The following is a 19759-nucleotide window of genomic DNA, read 5'->3' as shown; positions in this document are numbered from 1 at the left end:
AGCAGGGACTGTCTTTGCTTTCTCTTTAACAAAGGGAAGGAAAGAGAAGAAAAGAAACAAAGAAGAAATTGTGGCTTTCATAGTACAGCTGAGTTTTTGTCTGCTAGCGAACAACTACTGTGCAGTATTTATTTAAAATTCTTGTTCTGGACAGGTTATATTTGTAATAGATTTATTTTAAATATATATAATACTATACAATATATATTAGGAATATATGTTCTTGTAATCCTGATATGACTGAACTAAATTGCAGTGTACTGCAAAGTCTAGCTAAGTTAACATTTTAGAATAGCAGTTTGTTTTCTTTGCACTAGATTTTTAGTGAATGGTTAGAATACATGTAAAGATGTGATTTATGTATGTCTATGTTTGTGTCAATGTGAAGTTCAGCAAGTAGAATTTCATAGACTGGAGTCAGTTTGGGAGAGCTTGGGAGGCAAAAGAATTCCTCACGAGTAAGCCAGTGAAATGCTTTTTAAAGAGTGGTTCTGTAATTGTAGCACTGAGCTGGGTAAGAGCAGTGTCTGGTTTTGTGGGTGCACATTTAAAACTCAAAAGTAGTAATTTCCACTCAGTTTTCAGTTTACTGAGGGAGCTGCAGGTGTGTTGCTCTGGCTAGCAAGGATCTATTTGAACTACAGGGGCAGCCCATTAGTGTAACATGATGCTCTAGAGCACTTTTTGGATGCAGGCTGTATTTTGCAATGCTCTATTTTGTGCTGCTTCCTTTTTTGATATGACTTTTTTTCATGTGTACAAATAGTGCAGAATACTGAATTTATTTAGTGTAACAAAAAGCTTTTAAATTGTTTTAAAATCTGTTTATTGCAGTGTCAAATACGATTTGGAGGAAGAAAAGAAATTGCTTCAGACTCAGATAGCAGGTAAAATAGTGTAAGAATTACATGCCTAGATTGTGCATCATAATGACATAAAACATATGGCACAAAATATTTGACATGCTCAAAAAATTACATTGCATGGAAGGTAGGTGATCTGAAGCTGAAATAACATGATTAACAGCCCCTCTAGCAGGTGAGGGTGATTTCTCAAATTGATTGCCAATTCTTCTGAATGTAACCTGAGCCTCAGCTTTCAGTCATTATGATGAGGCTGTGGGTATAAGTAGATTATACTGCTGGCAAATAATGAGATTACTGCATAGGAGGGAATCTTTCACTGCTTACAAGATAATGGTTCACTTGATATTTCCTATTTAGAGATCTGCAATAAAGTTGCTGTGTAGATACATAGTTGATTTTTACTAGGATTTTTTCATAGTTCCTTTTACATGAGTTCATTAAATTTCTGTTGCAGAGTGACCTGTTTGTGTGCTCAGTTTGAAGCTGTGTTCCAGCATGGCCTGAGGAGGAGCCGGGGGTTGGCACTGACAGCAGCTGCAATCAAACAGGCAGCAGGTTTCTCCAGCAAAACTGAAACAGGTAGGGTGCTCATTGTAGCTATCTTGTTTTAATTAGTTCTTATGTTCAGTCAAGTGATAGAATTTCTAAAAGAAGTTTGAAGCATGGCACCAAACTGCAGATTGTTGGTAGTTGTGGAAGTGGCAGTGAAAATGACTGTTGCTTCTGTCTAGTTTAACTTGCATTCCAAGTTTCTCTAGAAATGTTGCTCTTGGGAAATCTGCACTTCCTACTGCTGCATCATGTATAGTGCCAAATTTATTTTGAATTCTGGCAGAGATCAGGGTTGTGTAATTTTGGTGTTTTTAAAACAACGTTTTTATTCTTGATGTTGTCTTAGTTCTTTAAGTGCCATGTTCTATATAGGTCAGATAGGTTTAACTTCTAATTATGGCTGTGATTTTGGAAAGAAAAATTATATTGCTTGTATTGGTTGGGTTGGTTTTTATTATATTCAAAGAAAAGATTCCTTTATTTTTCTCTTCAACTGTTTCTCTTTTCTTTAATCAGAACTATGTAAAGATACTGATCAGTTTTTAACAATATTTGGGAAAAACACACAGAAAGTGTATAGTGGAGAAAGATATTTTTGCTGTTAAATCCCACACTTCTGTTTTCTAAAGTAACATGAATTTGTTATTTGCATGTCTGCAAATTCTGAAGCTACCTGTTCCTTTGGACCTGCCTTCCAACATTTCACATCAGCAGTAACATAGAGTTCTAAAGAAATCTTTTCCCTTCCATAATATGTTTCCAGTTGGACATATAAACCTGTGGATAAAATACTAGCTTAAATATGCTTTTAAATGTGAATTCTGTGTAAAAGTGTCAGATCAAATCCTTTAATTTGTGTGGCTTTTTCAATGAAGTGCAAAGTTCTAGTGCTTAAATAGCCCAAGTTCTGTAGGAATAAATAACTTATTTAACTGGTGAGTTGCACGAGGAGAGTAAATGATTCACCTTTGTTCAAAGTTATATTGTTACCTGTTTGTTTTATAAATTTACCTGTAAATGTATTCAGGTGTGAACTGAGTGGTTTTCTCGGCAGGGTGGTTGTCATTATTGTCATTCCTAATGCTCAATTGCAGAGCCGGTGTTCTGGTACTACGTGAAGGAGGTGCTGAACCGGCACGAGCTGCAGCGCTTCTACTCCCTGAGGGCCATCACGAGCGACACCGGCCGGGGGCGGGCCTGGCTGCGCTGTGCTCTGAACGAGCATTCCCTGGAGAGATACGTGCACATGCTGCTGGCAGACAAGGGCCGCCTCAGGTACTGCCTCTGACACCTTTCTAGGGCAGGAAATGCTGACAGTGGCTGAAACCCAGGCAACAACCAAAAGCTGTAGTAGTACCCCATATTCGTTGCTGTGCCTGTCAAGTCACTTAAAATAACTTTTTAAAATTTTTGTCGGCCATTAAGGTAGTAACTTGTGCCTATATCAACATTTGACCTCTTCTCTAAATCCCCTCCCTGTTCTTTCAGCAGTTTTCCTCACTGCAGCCTGGACACCACACTTTAGGTGCCTCTCTCATTCCACTAAAATAGTGCACAACTGCAGCCATGTCTGATCTCAATTCATCAGTGGTAATTGCCTGTTGCCTTTTGGAGATCCTGTAATTGCAGAGCTCCAGCAGTGCAGCAGTGGGGAGCTGCAGCTGCAGAAGTGGTTAGGTAGCAGCTTGTGAACCTTTTGTTACAGTTACTGAGAATAACTTACTACACCTTGTGAAATCCTAAAGTACTTTGGAAGTGCAAAATGCACTTAGGTTCATTACTGAGTCCTGCCTTTTTCTCATTTGGCTTCAGCTTCTTTTCTTTATGAAAACTTGAGGCATTTTCCTCTTTTAATCAATAACTGTTGAGCTTGCTCAAATGACTTGATCAAGTCCAGTGGATTCAGCAGAAAGGCATTTTATTCATTTGCATTGATTAATGGATGAAGTGAATAAGAGTATTGCCTGAACTGAGTTCATTAGTATCTCCTTTTCATTTCTAGTTTGTTCCAGTCATCTGTAGCTTTTTTGCAAAACAGATTTTGGAGAAATCAAATAAAGACAAACGAAATAACAAATGAAATGAAAGAGGTCTGAAAAGCATTAGGAAATTAGTGACTTGGATTGCTGTGCCACTAATTATTCTCATGCTTGTAGCAATACTTGCACAGTATCAGGATTATCAACACACTGCATTGTAATGCTATTTATAAAAAGGTTTATTCCAGAATGTTTAAGACTTAAATGTTACCCGAATTCTGATGGAATTTACAGAATCAGTTTACATCCCCAGTTATGTGTTTTGGAAACTTTTCAATGAATCTGTTAGATTTGTTTAACATATGCAGTGTAAATCCCCAGACCTTGAGTGGCTTTTTTTCCCCTAAAAAAGTGCAGAGCTAAAACTAAAGAAAAAAAATACTCTTTAGCATGTCTTTTTAGAACCATCTGAACAATTATCAATTTGAGAGCTACAGGGAGTTACTGTGACATAAAATTGCATCCTTTGGGGAGCTCCTGCTTATTCTTCAGAGGGTTTTTGTCTTTCAGAAGTGAAGTATATATTACTATAGACTGCATGTCCTTTTTTCCCCTTTAAATTACAGTGTCTTCTATGAAGACTGGTCTTTTATGATGGATGAAGAACGTTCTAGCATGATCCCTACAATGGCAGCTGGTAATGCTTTCTCTTCAGTATTATTGCTCTTGGAAAACTGATGCATTTTGGGATGTTGCATCTGCTCTGGCTGTGAGGAATTTCTCTAATACACTGTATTTTCTCTAATACACTCTGTTTATGTGGAGAATGTGTGTCAGAAGCACAGCCAGGGTGAGCAGTCAAGGTATTTTGCCAATTTATGCTGTGAATTGGTGGATTATTAAAATCCTGGATCTGGCCTTCTTACAATTCAAAAATTTTCCACGTAAATTTTTGAACTCTTCAGCAGTCAAGGCTAACTTAAAACCAGTGCAGTTTAGAGAAGCAAAGTGGGTTATTCCTGATTAGAAAAGAGTAATGATGGAATTTATAGTAACATCAAAATTACAGGTAAATACAGATAAGGAGAGTAAGGAATGATAACAAATAATTTACTTTTCTAGAGTTCATCCACAGAAGTGATGCATTGTTACCTTTTATACCCCTTTTTTCAGATACATGATCACATGCTTCATTCTGCCAGACAAGGTTCTTGGGTGTTTTTGCTAATAGAATATAGGAACCCACAAACAGTAAAGTTGCAGTGAATTGGTTTAAATAAAAGGTTATAAATAAATGAGTTCACAGTACTTTTTGATTATTTAATGTGCAGCTGAACAGCCATCCAGAAGAATTCAGAACTGATTGCATCAGCATGAATATAATCTAGAAAGGAATGAATGGTACATGAAAGAATAAGAATTCATGCATTGGGAACTGTGGGAAATTTTTGGAAAAAATGTTTTGCATGTCACAATTTCATTAATCCTTAGCTTCTGTGTTCATAACCTGCATGTGCAGTATATGGTGCATTTGTGGTCTCTTTTTTTCCTTTCTTTTTTCTGAAGGTCTGAACTCCATTCTTTTTGCTATCAACATTGATAATAAGGATTTAAATGGACAGAGCAAATGCACACCCACTGTGTCAGATTTGTTGAAGGAATCCACACAAAATGTGACTTCCTTGCTGAAGGAGTCCACCCAGGGCGTCAGCAGCCTCCTGCGGGAGATCACTGCCTCCTCTGCCGTCTCCATTCTCATCAAACCCGAGCAGGACTCTGACCCACTGCCTGTTCTGCCCAGGAGTGTCAGTGCTGGTAAGCCTCTGGCAATGTTAGTGCCATTCAGAAACTTAGGAACTATTCAGGTGTGTTTAAATAACTTTTTAATTTACTTTTAATGTGCTGTTGTAGAGCAGAAGTCTTAAAATAAGTGCGCTGTGCATACAAACCACTTGAGAGGGTAATTAAAAAGCATGAAATTGGAAATATTGGGTGTGAATACTGGATGGTAACTGTATTTCAGTATTCTTGTATCATTGTGAGAGGGAAGCTAAACTGTTTTATTGGTAGAGCTTTGCTTGTGACCTGAGTTTTAGTTTCTTGTTCACAAAATTATGCTTTGAAGTTTGTGATGTCATGATTTGTCACTTTTAATGTTGTCTTTTGCCACCTTGCCAGTCAGACATACAGTGACTTATATATTTTGTTAAATATCAGATGCAAATTTTAGCTTATAATCTGCTTCAAGTAGTGACTGTGTTTACAGTCTGAATTCCTATGCAAAGCAGATAATTGCCTAAATGAAGATTTACTCATACACTCTTTACCTTTAGAGTTCTTAGTGTTACAACCAGCTTGTATGATGTTAGTTACTAACAAAGACCCAAAGTCTTCATCTCTTATTATTTGAAATCAGTCAAGGAAAATGTGATTTTCGTTATATATTTTTTGTTCCAAAATTAACAAAGTAATATTTTATTATCTCTGTTTCTGGAAGTTGAACTAAAAGTTTGTTTTGCTTTGTAAAAGTACAAAACAGCAGGAAGATTTATGTGCTTTTCAATTAAGAAACAAAGTTTGAATTTGGGCAGTAAATTGTTTTGGTTATGAGAAAAAGGCACAAACCCCACATGAGAATCTGGTAGGAACAGAAGTTGAGATAAAATCTGGTTTTTATTGGCATTCAAAATAGATTTTGTCTTAAAACACAGTTTTTAGAGCAAACTTGTGGTAAAGCTTTTGTTGTGTAGCACTTAAATGAGATTAAAATTGTATGTGAGACTTGACTTGGGCTAACTTTGTTGTACAGAATAGCCTTGCAAGATGAAAGGCAGTAATTGGCCATATGGTGCCTGTGACTCCACAACATGATGTACCTGGTGTGTGCAGCACATGTGCATACAGAACCTGAAAGGTACAGCTTCCAGTGAAATGCCACTTAAAAAAATTGAGTTTGTTTAAATGCAATTACATGTGGAACATTAGAGCAAGTCAGATGTTTCCATTGAAGTCTCTGTTCTTGGTTGTAATTCTGTTTGCAACCAGAATGGGTTTTAACATCCTTTTAAAAGTATGTTAGTGTGCTTTGTGGATATATAACAGCTGGACTTGAATTAAACAGAGCAATTTGGTCCCAGTGTGAGTGTCTTGGTGAGGGATTTCTGATATTTCTTGGAGTGCTTCAGCTTTGCATTTAGCTCCATGTGCACATCAGATTCAGTGAGAATAGGTAATAGTGTAAAAATAAGTGCTGGCACTGAATACATCTGGTGTAATCAGAGAGAATTTCAGTGTATTTCTAGACCAAGAGCTAATTAGCTGAAAGCTGACTATTCAGTTTTTAGAGTATAGACAAAACTATTTGATTGCAGGTTGTGGTTTGTTCTTTTCAGTGCTCCATGCTTTCTCTGTTGTGCAGACCTGCTCTGCATTGTATACTAGGTGTAATAGGAGAAAATGACAGGAAGGCTAACTTACTATTTTAAATTTAATTTCATGGGTTTGTAGAACTTTTTTTCCAGTTTCAATTGAATCATGTTATGAATGCATCTCCAGAATATCTTTTAAAATCTGAACTATGTAAGACTTATAAAATAAAGCTGTTAATTAGAGATTTAAAAGCTCATGTGTATGGAAAGATAATGAATGCCATGTAGATCTAAGTGGTTTTTTCTTTATTAAGTAAGTTAGTATATGAGCTCTTTTAAGAAAAAAAAAGTTTCATATATTATTTCTCTTTTCTAAACTATGTAAAAACTTTGTATTGCTACTAGATTTGAAATACAAAAAAGATCGAAAAAAGAAGAAGAGGGTGACTAATATTATCTCATTTGATGAAGAGGAAGATGAGCAAAATCTGGGGGATTGCACAAAGACTCTGATGACAGGAGAAAGTTCAGAGGAGAGTGTAGACAGATCTTCAGTTCTTGCATTGTCTTCATCTGAAAGCACTCTGGGAAAAAACCTGAATGGGAGTGAAAGTAACCATTCGTGGAAGAACAATTCAGTATTCATGAATGGAGAGTATGAATACCAGAAACTGGATGTGAAGAGCATTGATGATGAAGATGTAGATGAGGATGAGCTGTATGGAAAATCATTAGGAAATAAAGGCACAGAAGGTGGAACTGAAGCTTCTGAAAAGTAAGTATTGGTGCAGGAGATAGTGGTAAACTTTCCATGCTTCCCCTCCACCCCTTCCCTTTTTTTTATGGAAATTCATGTGTTGAACTGAACTGTAGATTTTCTCTTTTTTTTTCTCTCCCTATTTTTCTCCTCCCCTACGTTTTTTCCCCCTCTTTTTTTTTTTCTTTTTACTGTTTAAACAATATATGCCACTGCAGTGATATTTTGCTTCTAAGTTTCACTGAAGCCCCAAATTTTGAGATATCAGAGTTCTTGTTCTCCTTGAAGTTCTCAGTTGTTAAAACTCTGGCATGATATAACCAGGATATAGTTCTGGCCTACTTGATGTTTCCTCATTCTTAGTATGATAGCAATTCTATTTTGGCTTCACAATAAAAATGTGTATTTTAAACAGAGTAAGCTTGTTACATCAGAGCGTAGACAGTTCAAAAAGGCAGGACAAAACTGAGAGAGAAAGAGTAATTTTAGATACTGATATTTTTTCTTTATTTCTGACAGAAATTTGTTTAGAGAAAAAGGCAAGTGCTGCTTATCTCCTCTGCTTTGGAATGTCTGGTCTTTAATCAATTAATGTAAGGCTGACCAAGAAATTGGCAGGCAGATTGAAATGAAGATTTTTCTTGCAGTGGTATCTCTGAAAGAAACATAAGCATTATGAACAGTAATACTGGCTGTGTAAATAGATTGGTTTGTTTGTTTGTTCTAAATAGGCCTCGTGAAATAGTCCCGTGCAATTCTCAGATATGCAGTTGGAGTCCTCTGCAGGTCCTGAATGATGACTCAGATGTTCTATTTCCTGTCAGTGCTGTTGGCTCTTACTCCCAAACAGGTGGGCATTTCAATTCACAGAATTCCAGCAACCATTACTCTAACATGGGACAATGGTAAGAATAACAGGATTGTACAGACACAGCAGGTACTGCACAACTGGGATAAAAAGTTCAATTCAAGTTTATTCTAGTTCTGAATCAGAGTTCTCCATTTGAGTAGTTACTTAGTTAAGGGGGAGTTATCAATGTCAAAATAAACCAGAGTTTCGTTGGGATTAAGCTGTGGTCTCTTATTTTATTGAAGTTTAGGATAGTTGTATAAAAAGTGTCCATATCCATTTTCTAGATACCTCTAAGCTGCAAGAGGCTCCAAGTGTATTTAAGAAGTTGAATTCAAATTAATCTTGACATACCAGAGAGCAGCTGGAAGCAGTTCAGTGGAAGCTGTTAATTGTTGAAACACAGTGTGAGGAATGATGGACTAGGAAATACTTGCTCAGAAAAATATGTGGGAATTGTAGAATGGTTTGGGTTGGAGGGAATCTGCAGAGATCATTTATTCTAAGCCTGGCTTTCTGAGCTGTGAGCACCTCTTGCCAGCTCACATCTAATTTTTCCTGTGCCAGTATCCTCAAATGGTTTTCTGCAGGTTACAGGCTGATAGTGAATGAACAGAGCTGTGCATGAGTGGCATTTGTAAGTGTGAGCTCCATTGGCTCTGCTGGGGCCTCAGCTGCAGCTGTGTGCAGTGAGGGGCACTTCCAGAATGATGTGGACCATTTGAAGCAAGCAACAAAAATTGTCAAAGGAACAGAAAAGAAGACCTGGTGCTTTTACAATATTTGTATTAGAACCAAAAACAAACAAAACAAGTCCACCAGCCCTCCCCTTCACCCTGTTGATATTTTTCTAGCTGTTCATAAAACACTGAGCTTTGGGTATACACATTTCAGTGACCATTTAAAAACTTGTCAGTGGTATTCAAATAATGTTTTAATTGTAGTATATTTCTCATTTTTTGCATACACATTATATGTCCAAGAGTTTAAATGGATTGTTGATTGAAGGCCTGTGAAAAAGTGGAATTCAGTTGTGTAAGTTCAGTGACAAAACTGTGAATCATAAAATAATGCTGCACTGCCCTCTACTGTATTTTAAAATATGTACCTCATAAGAAATGCCAGTAGTTAAAAGAAAAAAGGACATTTAAAATTATTTCTTGTGCTGCCATATTTTTCAATTTACAAAGGAATGGATTTAGAAAACATTGGGTAGTTTGTGGCATTGTGATCTCTTCAATACAAACCAGAAACTGTTGGGGAACATCCACAGGTTGGAATCTGGAATACAAAAATCCATTCCTGTCTGTGGGGGGGGTGTGGATTGGGAACTCACAGTCACTGTCAGTGGATGCCATGAGGCATCAGGGGCATGAGCTGGGTTTTGAGCTGAAATCCAAAATCAGGAGTGCAAGCCAACACTTGGTTCTGGAGGCAGATGAGGAATATCTGTTTATATCTGTGTGCATCTTATGCATAGCTGTCCCAGGGAGGGGCTTACCCTTACTGAGAAGACACCAAAGCCCCTTGTTTTGTGTTGCTTATCTCAGAACTGCTTTGAATGCAATGCTCAGCCTGCTGGAGATGATCAACAGATCCCATTCAGATCCCTTCTGGGCACAGGACAGATATTTAATCCTCCTTCTGTCCCTCTTTGTGACCTGTCATGCAAGTGAGAGTGATCCAGCATTGGGCTGGTGAAGGGCCTCAGTTGATCAGAGCTGGGAAAGCCCCCAGACCCCACTGTGTGCTCTCCTGCTCTCACCTGTGACCAGGAGGAGCTGATGGAGGGTGCAGGCTGGGCTGCACTGAGTGCCCATTGCACACCCAGTGCCAGCAGTCAGGGACACAGGGAGCCAGGCACCCTCTCCTCAGGCACACTGAGTTTGCTGAGATTGAAAGCTGCCTTAGGCACTTGTTTGCTTGGCTCTGGGAGCTGCACTTGTGCTGGGTGAATGGTGTCAGAAGGAAATGCATTGGCTTATTCTGAGGGCAGTCCAGCCCACTAACTGCCGAGCTCATTATTATCCTGATATTTTTCGTTAAAATATGCTTAATGAGCTATTGTAAAATATATAGTTTAACCCAATATTTTGGTTTAGAGGTTTTAATACCAATAAATAACACATACACATATATATATATTGGAGATAGCATTATCTATAGTGTTGTATGTTAATATGTGTTTTCAGTATTAATCTGTTGCAGTGCTCCAGGGATGTGTCAGGGCATATCATATCTCTGGGTAGCTAGAAATGAGAAAGCCTCCATCAAAATGCAGTTGCTTGGAACAAAAATGGATTATGTATTTTAGGAACTGAGCCTCAGTAATCTCTATGGCTTCAAAAATAATTTTCTCCATAATAACTTTATTTCCCATTAACTTATTTTCTAGAATTTCTGCTTCTATTCTATCAGAATGGAATCTGCTCTGTTTAGGATTGTTTTGTAGTATCTTCATAGCCCTTACATAGTGAGATGCAGAGCACATCAATAAAATATGATTTTTGTTTGTTTCCACCTGAGCTTCCTCCATGACAGGCTCAGTGATGTGGATGTTTTGGTGCCGACAGCTGTGGATCTGTGGACAGATGCACATTATTCATGCTTTTTAAACAAAATCTCATCTGTCTGATTCCTGATGGTTGGTACAGGGACGTAAGGAGCCAGGGAAAGCCATGGTGCTCTGTTGGGAATACAGAAAGCACTGATGTCCTTGCAAGGTTTCACGTGCTGGGGACTAGCCACAAATTCTTCTCCTGCAAGTCACAACCAGATTTGTAGTGAGCATGAGGTGTCATGAGGTGCTCCAACTCTGGGGGCTGGCACAGTAACTTCAGGAAGAAATCTTCTCATGGCTGTGTAACTCTGTGCATATCAAGTATAATTTAGGGATTGTGCTATGCTTTGATTTTTTTCCCCTAAGAGTCTTGACAATCCTGCTGGCATTCAGGGTCAATCTGCAGAACCAGCTTTGGAGACAGAATTAAAAGTGTTTAAAAGCTATAGTAAGTTGAGTGTTTCTGTTTAGAAAGGTAACTATCTAGCTTCTGGATTTATGTTTTTATTTTATTTTTTGAGTAGTGTAACCCAAAGGAAGCTAATGCTTGTGCATTCTGCTTTAGATAACTTGGAGAATGGAGAGGGGCATGAACATGCTGTTCATCCGGTAGAACTGGTTCCAAGGAGGTCTGATCTTCCTTACAGGTATGTGCCAAATATGTTTGTCCTGAAAGAAAAAAACCTTCCCCCTGTAGCTGCCAACTTATTGTTAACTAATGCACTTAGTACTGCAAAAGCAACTGCTCATCAGGGTACTTCTGCATCTGTTTGGAAAGACAAATGCAAAAAACCTACAGTTGCCTTTTTTACATAGTTTCATACACTGAACTTTGCTAATTATCTTGAGAAAGTCACTTACTCATGTCAAATAACAGACCTGGCTTCCTGGTTTTGAAAATAGGTTTTATCTTGGTTTTTATGTTATTTTTTTACTATATTCTCTGTGGCCTTTTAATTTGGAATTTTTCTGTGCCTGCTTAAATCAGACTCCCAGGAGATACATTAAAAGATTGTTCAACATATTTTTATTAAATATGAGTGAATAGGACAACAATTCTAGTTTCTGGAATATTTTTTTAAAGTTTTGAATTCAAGATTTTGTTTTCATATATTGATTTTACTGTGGTTTTCTGACTAGAGTGGAAGTCAGTCCTCCAGCTCAAGTGAATACTTTGAGCAGTATGTTGCCTTCAGCCACTGTGCCAGAATCCATGACAATTAGTAAGTACTTCCTTGATGTCTCTAGATTGATAGAAATACCTTTGAAAGTCCTGTAATTCTTTCTATTTTTGATTCAATAAAATCTGCTTAGAGAGTCTTGGAGCACTTAATTTCTGATGTTCTGCTCTTGTTATAATAACTGCTCTAAAATGATGTTTGTATTGGCAGGTTATGCTTCATTGCAGCTGATATGTCCTTATATCAAATGTGGCTTCAGTAGTTAAATGAAAAATAATGATTTGATTAACATCTTTAAATTTCTTCAAGTTCTGAGGGTTAGTTCTGATGTACTCTTGCTTATTTTGCCTGTTGTCATCAATGGCTAGTCAGAAACAAACAAACAAACCCCACTCTGTCTGTGGTTTTGATGTGAAAATCTGCTCCAAATAAATGTGAACTTTCACAAAAACTTGAGGTAAGATTAAGGGGGAGGACAGTCATGTTTCAGTGGCATTAAGAGCAAAGCTAGGCAGGATGAAATAGTCTTTGCTGCAGAGGTAGATTAATGGAAGCACAGGCAGTTTGTTTATCACATATTTGATCTTTTTTCTTTGCATACACTTGTAGAACAAAGATTTAGTTCTTAAACTGAATGTCTAAGCTTGTAACCCAGTATGTGTTTATGTTCCTCAGTGTACAGACTGTTCTGTAACTGAACAGGCTTTGTTCCTAAAGCTCTTGGGTGTGTGTTTGTTTCTTCTTATAAATTTCAATATGTACAAGTTTTAAATTATGACATTTGGGAAGTTAGAAGTGATGCAGCCAAGATTCTTTTCTGCAATTGATTAATGCAATCATCAAAATGAATGAAATCTTAAGATATTCTAATCTCATTTTCTAAAGTTACATTCAAATGCTGTATCAACCTGTGTTAAAGGAGAGAAAACAAACATTTTCACTGGGCAGTGTTTCAGGCTCTGGCACTGTCTGCTGACTGAGCTTTACAAAGCTGAAAAATCCTTTCTTACAAAGTATGTCCAAGTGGCAAACTAGTTTGGGACTTCTAGGAGCCATAATTGAATTGTAGAATGGAATTACAGTTATTAGCTACAGTGATCTTTGGTCACTTGATATTCTCTGTTAATGTTATCCCTACAACATCCTTTTGTTCCTGTTTATTTCTCAGAGAATTGCTCAGGGCCGTTTTCTGGTGCCCCTGCACTGTTACTCTGCTGTTTGTAGGGGAGTCAGGAGCCAGCAGGGGCCGCAGTTGGTCTCCTTCAGCTGCTCAGTTATTTCCCAGTGTAGGTAAGAGCTATAAAATAGAAAGAAAATCTGGAGGCTTTCAATTCTCAATACTTAGCAATTTGTAAATGAAATGAAAACACAGGATCAACAGAAGTGTGCACACTATCATTAGTTTCCCAGTTCAGAGAAGGCTTTGGTGAAAGGAAGGGTGGGAAGCATGTCAAACCCATCTATAAAACCAGTAGAACACCGAGTAAATAATCATAATTATAATTAAAATTCAGCTGACTATACATTTATAGAATTAGTGATTACCTTTATAATAGATGATCCTGGGTATGTTGAATAAAAATGCTTTTTTCAAGTTTGCTGTTATTGGTCGTAGATTCTCTACAGGAGGAATTCAGTGCTATGACAAAGTCAGACACTGAAGCTCTTTCTCTCTGTTGCAATTAGCAGAAGAATTATTAAATGCTGAGGCTTATAGCTTGGTTGCATAGCAACTGATTCTAACACATCAGGCAAGAAAAATGGAATGCAGTAGTGCAGTGAGAAAAGCTGTAAGGTCTCCAGTGACTGGATCTCTGTGTTTCTTACTTTTGGAGACAAAACCTGAAATGGATTTCAAAAAAATTATATTATTTTTCTGCTTTTGTTCTAACCTATTAGGATAGTACTAAACTTTTCTTACTTTTTTTGATATGCAACTAGTAAGTTAGGAGAAGCTGTAATTTCAAATTTCTGCCATTTAAAATTATTTTCCTGAATTATGTCCTGTGCATTTGTATGGTATAGGTTAACCTAGCCACAGAGACATCTCAAAAATACTAATACCACTTAAGAGAAATCCACAGAGCTTTGCTGTTTATGTCAGGCATAATTTGAGAACTGGCCCAGCTGTGCAGATTGTTTTGTCATAACCAAGTTTATAAAGAGTTAAGCTGGTCAGAAATTTTCTATTTATGCATCTACTCTGCTATATAATTTCAGTTTTTAAAAAAGTTGTCTTTCTCCTATTGTACTTGAATCACAAACAACACTGTTTCAGGAGTTGCTATGGGAGGATTGTATTTTCAGCCTTGTTTTTCACCAGAACAATCTCTTCTACCAGCACAAGTCTCTCCATTTTGCTTTTCAGTAGAAAAAAGAATAAGCTACAAAACTTTCTTTTTAGAAGGACACTACTTCTCCTCTTCTTGATAAGGTTCTTTTATTATAGTACTATTTTTAGGAAGTAATTGGTAATTTAGTCTTTTCACTATCATTTTCTTCAGTTTTTAAAATTGAGCTTCACCACAAAGGTTAGGAAAGGTTGTAACATTGTACATCATTCCATACTTTTTCATATATTCTTGAGAAATCCCTGAGCTTTTTGTGATCACTGAAGAGCTTTACTGAGTAATCAAACCTCCATGTTATATTTTTATCCTGGTTGTGTAAGTGAATAAGGTGTTTTTGTACTTTGTGTCCTCTGAATAGCTGCTGACCTGTTCTGTGGCCCAGTTGCCCCAGGTCACTGGCAGGTACTAAATTCCTGGTTTTCTTTGGAAGCACAGCTGTGAAGGGAGGGTGCTGGTATTTTATCAGGGAGAGGAAAGCTGCAGTTTACTTTACAGGCTTGGTTTTCTCCAGGACTCTTCTATGCAGTAGAAGGGCAACACAATTTGTTTCCTACTAAAATTTGCCCTGTGAATAGTGACATGACAGGATAATATTTACAAGGTTTTTGAGCACTAAATTAAGCCTTAAAACACAGTGTTCATGTAGGCAGCTTAGGGAGCATCAAGCTCCTTAAGTCTTTAAAGGTCACACTTCTGATTTAAGATGTAACTAGTCTGCTGGAAGTCTTATTTGTCTCTGAAAATATCTGTGTAAATTTTCACTCATGAAAATAAAAAAAATAAAAATTCCTGTAAACTGTTCCCAGCCCACCCTGATACTCTATCTGCAGGATTGCAGAGGAGGCTGCATGACCTTGTGTACTCTGAGGGATGATTTCACTTACAGCTCATTCTTCACAACAGGTGATTGCAAATCATACTGCTCCAGTCTTTGGCTAAATAGCACAAGAGTTGTGAAACTTATGAATTTTCTGGAGGTTGCTGGAAACTGGCAGGTGTTTGTCAAAGCATTATATATTTTGTGCTCTGTGACCCTCTGAAAGCTTTCTAGAAGCTAGATTTTTGCATGAGGTATGGAATGGAATTAAAAATGGTTTAGAGCAAATACTCACTTCATAAGTAATTAGGCACCACAGATTAATTTCAGCAATGAAAGAATATTGCTAGTGTTCAAAAAAGTGAGGTTTAATATGAAAAAATTATTTAGTACATTCCTTGATTTTTTAATATTATATTTTCTTTTTTTGCTGATAAAGAAGGGTTTGGAATTCTTTGTTTGTACATGGGTATTCTTTTTTTAAGAAGTCATTGCAAAACTACTTCTTAGGAAAAACTTCACTAGTTATCATCTCTGTCTTTATGGAACTCAGGTTATCACTTCACTTTTAGATATATTGTTGTTGAATGCTGATCCTTAATAACAGTTGTGTATTGCCTTTCATTAATGTTACTTTACAGAACATAAATGTTATCAAGCACAAAACAGCTCAGAAGTAGGACATAAAGTCTAATATCAAACACTTTTGTGAAGTAGGAATACTTGGCCATCCTCCCACTGTTTTATTAAAAAAAAGAAAAGAAAAAAGGGGAGGGGAGAAAGATTGAGGTTGCACAGTTCAGAAGTCAGAAAATGCCAAATTTATGGTTGCTGCTACAACCCTGACATTTTTTAAAATTTATTCCCTTTTCTAACCCACACAATGTATGAGACATAAGACTGCTGGAAAAATTAGGTTATGATCATACACTCATCTTGGAGGCAAGTGTAGCAGACAGACAAAAGCTCATGAACTGGGGATGTTCTGGCAGGTTTGAAGGGAACCTGCTGCAGTGTGTGATCCTGGATTTCCTTTGCATCCAGCTGACTGCTCTGACATGCTGCTGAAATTTTTCAGGAAGCGCAAGTGAAAGTAAGAAATTAAAATTTTTGAAAGTTTTAAATATTATATCTGAATTAAGTAGGATGGTTTCCTTTTAGTTCTCCTCTGTTCCTTGCTTCAAAAGATCATGACATTTAGGTTTCTGATTTTTTTTCTTGGTAATTTTTTGCTCATTTAATTACACTAATAATATTTTACTTTTTTGTGTTTGCTATGGATAGAGAGGCTAAAGAAGTGTTGATTATAAACTGTATAGTTATTTTGTTTGTTTTGAGTAATTTATAGAAAATATGGCTTCTTAATACTCATCAATTCAAGAAGGAACAGCAGAGCTATAGCCATGGAGCAATCTTGCTGGGCTGGAATTCTGGTCTCTTATCCCTCACTGGTGGTTTGTGTTGATGCTTTTATCCACACCTACACTGGTACCTGTAATTGAGATAAATTAGCAAGAAATACTGAGGATGAAATGTGTTTGCATTTGTGGTCCTGAATTAAGCATCGATTTTTGCCCTATATGTGATAATGAAATTTGGAATTTCTGCTTTGTTGTGTCTCTGTAGTATTATCAATTCCATGACTCTCAGAAAAAAGAGGCAAATGGAAATAAATAAGCAATTTAAAGTCTTCTATTTCAAGAGGCTTTTTTTCCTTCCTCTTCTGTGCAAACCATGGTCTTTAGCAGGATCTTGCTTTTGTGCTCTGCTTGTGTGTGTGTGGGAGAGGGGAGTGAGAAAAGATGGAATTTCAGGTCTCAACTCATGCAGAAGATTCTGGATGGAATAAGGAAAAGAAGATTAAGTTATTATGCAAGTTAAGGTTACAGTTTGAATAGGCTGGCAAATTGAAATAATGAAGCCAATTTATAATAGTTTAGCTGTACAAATGTTAATAAATCAGTACACATTAAAAGACTGAGTACACAGAGAGGGTGCCCTGTGCAAGTGCAGAGCCGTGTCTGAGCAGCAACAGCTTTAATTTATTCAGAGTTAGAGACATAACAACAACTACTTGTTGATCATGCACTATCATATTTTAATGGCACACTTCAAATATTTAAAATGCCATCAGCTTGATGTGTCCTTGAGGATTCTGAATTCAACATTATGGTTCAAGGTTGTTGTTTTGTTATGGAGTGATACTGTACAGAAAGCTTGCTGTGGATCCTTTTGCTTCTGTTGTTTACTTGTATGATGCTCTAACACTGGATTATTGCATTTTCCTCATCCCTAGAGCAATTGTTTGTTTATTTCACAGGTAGGCTGATGGATTGTGGTCCCTTGTGCTATTTAATACCCAGAAATTCCACTGTTTCACTTTCGGTTTTTCTACAAGATTTGGATTTTTTTTTTTTAGGGTTGCATAAAATATGCTAAGTTACTGTAGAAAAATAATTATCCTTTTTATGCTGAATTAATGAAGTACAAACTCCCTCTAATGACCTACTGAAATGTGTCTTGCTAATGTCATTTAGCTCTTAAAGTGTAATATGGGTATTATGGAGTGGGCAGAAAACTGATCATCTGCTTTCTCCCTGGCCACAATCTCAGGAATGTTTTGGAAAAAAATCTAGCATGAAGAAATTTTGGTTGGCTGATTTCAAATGACACAAGAACTCTGCTGAACTCTGCAGTCCTGCAAGGGTGGGATTGATCTGCAGATTACCAAGGCCAGACTGGAATCAGAATGTCTGCAGCACTGACTGTCAACATTTGGTTGATATAATAAAATCTTTTGCATTTTATCCACTACTAGAGTTTGTCAGACTCCATCTGGCCATAGGAAAATGCTATTTTTTTTTAAATGGGCAAAAACTTCTGTAACTATAGAAATATTAAGAAAGATACAGGTGAAAGATACTGTGTACTGAATGTAAAGGGGAAAAAGTTGTCCAGTGGCTTTGCTTGCTTGAAGAATTCAAGTAATACCAGTTCTGTTAGTATGTTTTCAGTAAAAGCACACTGAAATTTACTGGCATCTGCATTGAATACTTGCAGAACAGAATTGGCTGATTTATTTTATATAAACATTTCACTTAAGTGTTGGGAGGGATGGTTTAATATAATTGTGTCCTTGTAGCACTTATAAAATTATTGATTAACATATGTGAAATTGTTAATGAAATTGTTGGAGCTGACACTTTTCAGAATGGTATTTGGCTGTTCTGGTATCATTGTTGTTAAAAAAAAATATTCTTGATTTAATGACAGAAAGTATTTTTATGGTATTTGTAAAAAGATAGAAAGGATTTAATAGGAAATGATGAGGTTCAGAAGTCTCATCATCTTTAGGGCTGAACTTGAGGAAGCAATGCCATTATCTCTGCTCCCATCTCCCTGGAGCAGTTATTTCCTGTGGCAGGATTTACAGGCAGGAGAAGCAGCAATTTGGAGAAGCTGAGCAAGTAGCAGTGTGTCTCATTAATAGGCATGTGCTGAAAAGGTGCTTCTGCCCTACATCTGTGAAAACAAAACAGCTGCAGCCACAGGCACACTTGTAAACATTTGTATTAAAGCCAGATGCAGACTAATTTGATTTGATCAATACTTCTGATGTGGTGTTAAATAACTCTGCTTTTGAAAGATTGCTCAAATTAGTGATGAGATTAAGAGCATTTTTATGTGCTTTCCTGAATAGCAAATGGTGTTGGCATCATCTTAAGTGTGCTGCCTGTGTACATGACTTCTAGATCTGAAATGAGCAAAAATGGACACAGACATTAATCCTTTTTGTTCCTTTTTTAGATGAACTTCGTCAAGCTATCGTGGCCATGATGAATAGAAAGGATGAGCTGGAAGAACAGAATAGGTAGTTTGTGGTTTTTAGTCAAGAGGGACTGTAATTAAAAAAAACCCAAACTGTTCTCTAATACAAGCTGTTCTTTCTGTAAAGCTATGCATAATATTTCTGTCACCTTTTTGATGTATATATGATTTTTTCCTTGAAAGGTTAACTTAATAATTCACTTTTTAAATGTTGATACTGAAGAATAGTGTTTTGAAGGTAACTTTTTGCTTTTAGTTTGAATCAGGTAACTCTTTGTACCTTGGGAGCTTTGCAGTTTTAATTTTTTCAAAACCAAACCTTGTAGCCAGGGGATTCTGAAGCTCTGTTAAGATAGCTTTCCAAATAAGCAAAAGTTTCTCCTAATGCAAATATTCAGAAAATTTCTGGTTTTTCCCTTCTGGTGAAGAAGTGATGTAGGATGGCTCACAATGTAATGCTGAAAGTGACTTTCATTTCTGACTGTCTTTGTGTTCACTTGGGGCACAATGATGATGTAAATGTAGAAATGATCAGTTGCTTATATAAAATGCCATCAAACATACTTTGTATTTATTTAGTTTATTGAAACACATAGTTAGATGAATGAAAATACAAATGCACTCAATGCTTTAGTAAGGGTATTTTGGGT

General features: G+C 36.8%; 1 protein-coding gene across 6 annotated transcripts in view; it reads left to right on the top strand.

Annotated features, from left to right (window-relative positions):
* SNX29 (sorting nexin 29) overlaps positions 1-19759 on the top strand; it is a 113409-nt gene that overhangs the window by 17513 nt on the left and 76137 nt on the right. For all 6 annotated transcript variants that reach the window (XR_010442085.1, XM_064726331.1, XM_064726328.1 and 3 more), the window contains 10 exons: positions 835-887; positions 1321-1445; positions 2513-2693; positions 4024-4094; positions 4964-5212; positions 7171-7540; positions 8254-8372; positions 11498-11579; positions 12073-12155; positions 19089-19152. Coding sequence is in view for 5 of the 6 variants with exons in the window: in XM_064726331.1 (XP_064582401.1) it covers positions 835-887; positions 1321-1445; positions 2513-2693; positions 4024-4094; positions 4964-5212; positions 7171-7540; positions 8254-8372; positions 11498-11579; positions 12073-12155; positions 19089-19152 (1397 nt within the window). In the remaining variant the exon portion in view is untranslated. The remainder of the gene's footprint in view (positions 1-834; positions 888-1320; positions 1446-2512; positions 2694-4023; positions 4095-4963; positions 5213-7170; positions 7541-8253; positions 8373-11497; positions 11580-12072; positions 12156-19088; positions 19153-19759) is intronic.

Source organism: Zonotrichia leucophrys, chromosome 14, assembly GCF_028769735.1.
Source record: "Zonotrichia leucophrys gambelii isolate GWCS_2022_RI chromosome 14, RI_Zleu_2.0, whole genome shotgun sequence".
Classification (NCBI taxonomy): Eukaryota; Metazoa; Chordata; class Aves; order Passeriformes; family Passerellidae; genus Zonotrichia; species Zonotrichia leucophrys.
Note: the sequence above shows the minus strand (reverse complement) of the source record. Positions and strands in the feature narration are given on the sequence as shown.